The sequence below is a fragment of the Solanum dulcamara genome, chromosome 8, assembly GCF_947179165.1.
Source record: "Solanum dulcamara chromosome 8, daSolDulc1.2, whole genome shotgun sequence".
In the NCBI taxonomy this organism is placed as follows: Eukaryota; Viridiplantae; Streptophyta; class Magnoliopsida; order Solanales; family Solanaceae; genus Solanum; species Solanum dulcamara.
In genome coordinates this window covers 5,246,164-5,252,707 of record NC_077244.1, presented here as the reverse complement: position 1 = coordinate 5,252,707, position 6,544 = coordinate 5,246,164, and the positions used below count along the sequence as shown (strand labels likewise).

The window sequence follows — 6,544 nt, the reverse complement described above, 5'->3', positions numbered from 1 at the left end:
TAGATCGTCTTTTGCACCCTCTACCAGCCATAATCCCAAAATTACTTATTTTCAACCACCTGGCCCCATTGGCAGCTTCTTAATTACCTATTTTCTATTACCCACCCAAACCTTATATCACCCCACCCCCACTCCATCAGCCTTTCTTCCCATCCCTTTTGCCCCCACCCTCCCCCTTTGTTATGTTCTGCTTTCAGTTTTTTTTAAAATTAAATTTTACTTTTTATTTTTGTAAATTTTGTTTTGAGAACTATTTTATTGACGGTACTTTTTTTAGTAAAGTTCCGACAAATATGATATTCTTCTTCTATTCTTTTTTAATTTTTCGTATTTTGTTCTAATAAATATTTTTAAAATTAATGTGATGCTTTTTCAAATTTTGTTCTTATAAATGTTCTCAAAATTAGCGTGATGTTTTTTTATAATTTTTTATAAGGTTTTTCATCATGATTTTTTATGGTGGAAGGTGGAGTAGGTGCTAGGTATAAAGAGTGAAGAAGAAGAAGAAAAATATTTTTTTCAAAGAAAAATGCTCCTCACGCGCTCAAAATCAGTGTAGCACACGCAATGTGATAAGTCAGCAAAAAGTGTTAAAATGACATATAGGGACTTTACTTAAGATGCCTAAAATGAATAAAGCCTGTAGCACACGCAATGTGGTAAGTCAGCAAAAAGTGTCAAAATGACACATCGGGACTTTACTTAAGATGCCTAAAATGAATAAAGCCTGTAGCACACGCAATGTGGTAAGTCAGCAAAAAGTGTCAAAATGACACATCGGGACTTTACTTGAGATGTCTAAAATGAACAAAGCCTAGTTGAGGTAACTATGTGAAAGTTGTACGAACTTTAGGAGGCCCTTGATGGGGTTCAACAAAGTTATGAAGGATTTGAAACATGAATAAGTTACCTCCTAACCAACAACCAAACGATTCCTAAGTGAATCATTTTAAAACTATATTTTAATTATTTTCTGCTGCAATAAAGAGTGTGAAGATCAATCCATGAAGGCCAAATCAAGGTTTAGTGTTTCTCTGAGAAGTCTTTCACAACCAATTCCTTAAAAGACATAGCAAGGACTTGGGTTATTTGCACTCACGCAGTAATTTCTGAGTATGCACAGCAAAGTGGTGGTGGGGTCTTGGGAGAATTGTTTGAGTGCAGCATGATCAAACACCAACCGATGAGCCAAGTCATGAAATTGTCTTGATCCACCCTTCGACTGCTGCCTCCTATTTAGTGGAGGTGACTGCACATCTTTCGGGTGCACATAAGTTAAACTCAAATGAAAAAGAATACAGGTCAACTAGTATGTCTACAGGGAATCAGTAGTCTAATTTGATGATAAATCATACTTGAAGCACTGTTATACATGGACTTTGCTAAAAGTTTGTCAAGTGGAAGCAAATCTATAGTTCTTGCTATAGTTAACTGTGTATAAATCCTCCCAATCCCTTTTTGCATTTCTGTCCAGAAAGTTTACTGAGTGGCTAGAGGTTGAAGATTTTGGGATACTTTTCTCTATGAATTGTTTTCGAATTCCCCATAGTACCTCTGCGCATTTTTTCATAGCTGGTCTCGCCAGTCTGGAAGGTGCAAGGCATTGTCTAGCTAGTTTGAGTACTTTTTCAACAGCCTCAATAGATGCTGGGCTTCTTCGCAATCTTGGATCCATTGCTATTACAGTATCCCCATGTTTTAGCATACTCATCGCCTGCATTTGAAGATTAATCTCATTAGCTCCTAACTTCATTGTAGAAATGGATCGTATAGATGTACAGGCTATTATGTCCAACTGTATTAAATCCAAGAAAAAGAAGAAAGAAAGCACTATAGTAATGGTTGTTTCTCAAAAGAAAAATGAGTGAGGTACACTTCAGACAGAAATATGGTACAATGTTGTTTTCCCTGAGCTGGTAGAGTCACATGATGAAAATTTGCGGGAAAAATAAGAACTTCAATTGTGGAGTACATGCTTCCTGTCAATTGCATGCAAAAGTTGCCTTTTTGTTGAATTCAATTTTAGTTAGTTCACATATACGTACTCACCCATCTTATCGTCACTCTCTCATCAAGGTTTCGATTTGTTTCGATGGGATGTCTTCCTGTCATCATCTCCACAAGCAAAACACCAAAGGAGTAGACATCAGTCTTTTCAGTAAGCTGGTATGTCCTTAAGTACTCAGGATCTAAATAGCCGGCTGTCCCTTTTATTTGTGTAGAAATATGTGTAGCACAGGGATCTTCAGCAGCTAATCGTGCGAATCCAAAGTCTGCTACTTTAGCATGGAGATTTTCTGTGATGAGTATGTTAGAAGCTTTTATATCTCTATGGATAATTGGAGGATCTGTTAACAACATAAACACTCTGTAAGCATTTTAAGAACAACTGTCTTCATTCTTTAAAAGAAAAAAAGTAACAATAGATTGACATCCTATAAGATACTTCTTGTATTCACCAAACATAACGCACAACCTGTGTACGAGTGCAGATAGGTAATAGCATGAGCTACGTCAATCGCAAGGCTCAAACGCTCAGCAGCTTCAAGCTCGGTTCCATTCTTACCTGCATTATATATAGAAGAGATGACATTAACTTCCACTGAATAGCCACTCAAAAGAATTTCAAGTCATCAGATCAAAGTAGGATAATAACCAAGTAGTTTTAACGGTTTAGAGTCTTAAAACTTCACGGTATCTTCAGAATTTAAACAAGATTGGAACAAATCACTAATATAGGCAATGCTTCATCCAGTTCTCAGTAAAAAACCGTAGAGAGTATGACTAATAATCAAGTAAACCAAACAATTCTGTTAGTTGGACGTGGCATAATAATATGACTAGTGACTTTATAGACCTACCATCCAAGTGTTCTCGAAGTGTTCCATTGCTGACATACTGAGTAACAATAATCCTCTCATCTCTGAGCTCCAGAAATTCATAAAATCTAACAAGATTTAGATGCTCAATCTTTGACAATGCCTGGACTTCATTCTTGCATTCTGCTAACACTCGCAAATCCTACAAAAGATTTCATATAAAGATTTTGAGTGCAATCTAGCATAACCTGTTAGTCTCAGAATTTTAGAGAGCATTAATTAAAATTGTGACTGAAGAAAGTACAACCTATGCTCTTGTTCAGAGCAGGTCAAAGAGTCTAATGTATATAACAAAATTCAATACAAAGCAGTACCTTCTTAGCGTGCTTAATAGCAACAGGGAATCCATTCTTAAGCTTTCCCTTGTACACTATCCCAAACCCACCTTCACCAATCTTGTGTACTGCAGAAAAATTTCCAGTTGCCTGGAAAATTTCATCAAACGAGAACTCAAATGTACCTAGCTGCTCCCTGGTAGCCATTGAAGTTCTATGGGAATTAGAGTATTGGGGTTTCAACAAAATTCCCCTCTTGCTTCCGGAAGAGTTACTACCTTTTGATGCTACAGAAAAAAGGAGAAAAAGATGCTAAGTAAATTAGTTACAGCAAGAACTCCATGATATCTCATCTATAAAAAGTTTGATGGAGATAGCTTGGATTTACATCATCATTGATTAGCACCGTGTAAGTATAAACACAAACTAAAATAGACCCTTCTGGTTATATCAGAACATAATCCATTTTCTGGCTTATATGCCACCATAAATCAGTACTCAGAAATGTTGATAAACAGTGAATCTTTACAGCGAAAATGAAATAACTTAAGAGTTTGGATTAGTAACTTACTGGAGACCTCCCTCTCTGGACTTTGACTTTTGTGGGTCTCAGAATTGGCTTTCTTCTGCCAAAACACAAGTGCAGAGAAAATATCACTTAGCTTTTTCTTGACACTTTTAAAGGAAGAGCCAAACTTGTGATGATGCTTTCTAGGTCCAGCAGAGTAATCAATGATTAAGTCTTGTTGGAAACTCTGCATTTGGCTTTTGTTTGTTTTCTTCATCAGGTTTCTGTGTTGAGCATATCAACTGCTAAAACTCCATATAAATGTGTTTCATGTTCTTAAAGTTGTCATTGATGAAGGAGACTCTTTCAAAAATAGAGCTGTGAGAGGTCAACGACCATCTTCGTTGCTACTGTCATCAACATCGGTGGTTGCGCTACTGATTGAAGCTAATGGAGTCAGTGGTTGCTGACGAGCTATGACAGACTCAGCAGCAGCAACAGCCTCAAAGGAATAAACCTCTGCAACACCCAACATTAAATTCATTTCTATGTATTCAGAATCCTCCCTAGTGAGTTCTTTTATATCATACTTTTTAGGATTTTTCTTCGCATCAACCTCCAGTTTTTTGTTTGCTTCTGATAGAACTCCCAGGAAATTCTTGACCTTTTCTAGAACTTGGCTCTGGGAAGTTGAAGAGATCTCAGGCTTCTTCACAGTCGGATTAAATTTGGAAATTCGTGACTGGAGATCACTCCCTCCGTTGCAGAACAAAAGTTTTGATTCAAAGGATGAGGGAGAGCCTTTGCTTTCACCCTCCAAGTCCAACAGAGAACTGCTTGTGGACTTCATCTGAAGAGTTTCTCTCGGTATCAAACACAAGTAGTGGATAGGAAAATACTCAACCAATAAGACCAAAGCTACTAGTTAAAGATCTTCTGCATGGAAATATTGGATTTAGTATTTTTAGGAGGAAGCATTTCGATATATCAGAGTGATATGATAACTAAATACTTTGAAAATGGAAAAAAAAGCAGCCCACTTTAATCAAATCCCCCCCTCAAAGATACATGAAAAAGAGATACATGCATGCTTCTTCAAAAGTTCTTCAAATCTTCCCAAATCCACATGGAACATAGTATTATATTTTACGTTTTTGTTTAGATCATTGGAACACCGAGTAATTATTACCTTAGATAAATATGCACGATGCACACCAACCATTAAGAAAGTTTCTCACCTAACAAAGTTTTCATCGTAGCATTATTTGTGCTACAATTGTCAGCTATAATTATTGATATTTTTCTTTCAAGATTCCACTCTAACAAACAATTGAGCAATACAACACACAAAGTATTACATATGGCTCTGAAGCTACCTTGAGCCATTAATAAAATGTATTGTAATAGTCATGAATCCTTCTTTATTATTGTCTGAAGTCCACCTATCAGTTGTTAGTGCAATTATACTTGTGAGTTTTTCCACCAACTTTGGCTTTTTCCTTTTCAAATTGTCAGAAAATCTTCAAAGTATTGTGTTCCTCTGACACCATTTTGAATAACGGTTGGAGACTAGCAATAAACTTCCTAAATCCAACATGATTCATGATCAACAATAGATAGTGGGTACTCATGTAAAATGATGGCATGAGCAAATTCTCCACTTTAAACATTGAATCAAAATAATATCGGTAGCTACCATCATCTCCCCCTAACCACCCTCGTTTTCCAACTTACTTGGATTATTGGGACATCTAGGAGTATAAAATAATTAGCGACCAACATGTTTTGCAGAAAATTAGAGTAGTATAGAAACAAGAATAACTGAAAGCAAAAGTTTTGCATTCAAGACCAAATGATCAACATGTTTATATGATATTTCACCATACAAACAAATACTTATTCAGTGAGAAACTAAGCTAGAACTATAACTCAACAGTATATATAAATATGGCAAATACTGATTCATCCATCACTTTAATTCATCAGTTGTAATTTGACAGGTTACTTTCTCAGATCTCAAGTGAAAATTAGTGTTTTAAAAGAAGCAGACAAAGTACATAAACCAAAGTTTAGTACAACACAAATCCTACTTTGTCCGTTTCAAAATTCACCAAGATGAATTGACTAATACGAAATTATAGCCAAGCTATGCCTGTTTCTATTAATTTTTAGGATACCCATATCAAGAATTAGCCATTAAAAGCCCTAAAAAGTTGATTTTGTAGAAGAACAGAGACCCAAATAACAAAAAAGAAAAATTACCAGAGATGGAGAGTCCTTGTGCCGTGATGCCGTCGAGAGTGAAGTAAAGAACTCGAGGTTTATATGTTCAGCAACCACCAACTCATTAACCATTGTTGAACCCATCAACCACCATCTTTGAACCCCCAATCACATTTTTAAGGCTATAAATAGAGCCTTATATTTCACTGCTAAAGAACACACATAACTTCAATTCAGGAAGAGATTGTGAGAATAAGAGAGTGTTTGGTGAGGTTTTGTAGAGAGAAATTCTTGTGTAAATTCTCTAATTCTATTTTTGTGAAATAGAATTATTTTTCTACTAAATATTCTTTATAGTGATCAGAGAATCACAACAAGTGATATCAGTGCTTTCAGTTCTGTGTTTGTGGAGAGATATCGAAATACAAAAATTTCAAGCCGGAGTTGCATTTCCTTGCAAACATGGTCATCGGTGTGTTTCGATCACTTCATTAGATTCCTTGCGTCGATACGAATTTAACGCAACTTTCGAAGGCAAAACAGAGCTAAAACGAAGAAATTATGACCGTTTAAAGTTTGCTCCATTATTTTTGGTTTTCTGTTGAGAGGAAGAAGAAGGTGAACAGTACCTGCTATGGCAGAGCCCAATTAGCGCCATA

The 6,544-nt window shown here is 36.1% G+C and overlaps 2 protein-coding genes across 3 annotated transcripts; both read right to left on the bottom strand.

The window, feature by feature from the left end:
• Nucleotides 1-966: 966 nt before the first annotated feature.
• On the bottom strand, nucleotides 967-6,102 carry LOC129901625 (calmodulin-binding receptor-like cytoplasmic kinase 2). Of its 2 annotated transcripts, none has more exons than XM_055976870.1 (7): nucleotides 5,925-6,102; nucleotides 3,726-4,598; nucleotides 3,194-3,441; nucleotides 2,862-3,021; nucleotides 2,477-2,566; nucleotides 2,050-2,348; nucleotides 967-1,714 (listed from the first exon to the last, which is right to left on the bottom strand). In XM_055976870.1, the coding sequence occupies exons 2-7, from the start codon at nucleotides 3,937-3,939 to the stop codon at nucleotides 1,394-1,396; spliced, it is 1,332 nt and encodes a 443-aa protein (XP_055832845.1). In that variant the 5' UTR covers nucleotides 3,940-4,598; nucleotides 5,925-6,102; the 3' UTR covers nucleotides 967-1,393. The 2 variants fall into 2 exon arrangements, with proteins under 2 accessions (XP_055832845.1, XP_055832846.1); XM_055976871.1 differs by having other exon boundaries at nucleotides 3,726-4,595.
• On the bottom strand, nucleotides 4,051-6,017 carry LOC129899744 (uncharacterized). Its single transcript, XM_055974772.1, has 2 exons — nucleotides 5,925-6,017; nucleotides 4,051-4,512 (listed from the first exon to the last, which is right to left on the bottom strand). Exons 1-2 carry the CDS (start codon nucleotides 6,015-6,017, stop codon nucleotides 4,051-4,053), a joined length of 555 nt encoding a protein of 184 aa, XP_055830747.1.
• Nucleotides 6,103-6,544: the final 442 nt, after the last annotated feature.

What these genes read in the sequence shown, in the direction of transcription:
- LOC129899744 (XM_055974772.1), bottom strand. Translation starts at nt 6,017, where the DNA reads ATGGTTAATGAGTTGGTGGTTGCTGAACATATAAACCTCGAGTTCTTT. An exon ending in ACAAGGACTCTCCATCTCTG is followed by an intron (nt 4,513 to 5,924) that starts GTAATTTTTCTT and finishes GAAACTCTTCAG; the next exon opens with ATGAAGTCCACAAGCAGTTC.
- LOC129901625 (XM_055976870.1), bottom strand. Translation starts at nt 3,939, where the DNA reads ATGAAGAAAACAAACAAAAGCCAAATGCAGAGTTTCCAACAAGACTTA. An exon ending in TCCAGAGAGGGAGGTCTCCA is followed by an intron (nt 3,442 to 3,725) that starts GTAAGTTACTAA and finishes TTTTTTCTGTAG; the next exon opens with CATCAAAAGGTAGTAACTCT. An exon ending in CTATCTGCACTCGTACACAG is followed by an intron (nt 2,349 to 2,476) that starts GTTGTGCGTTAT and finishes TGTTGTTAACAG; the next exon opens with ATCCTCCAATTATCCATAGA.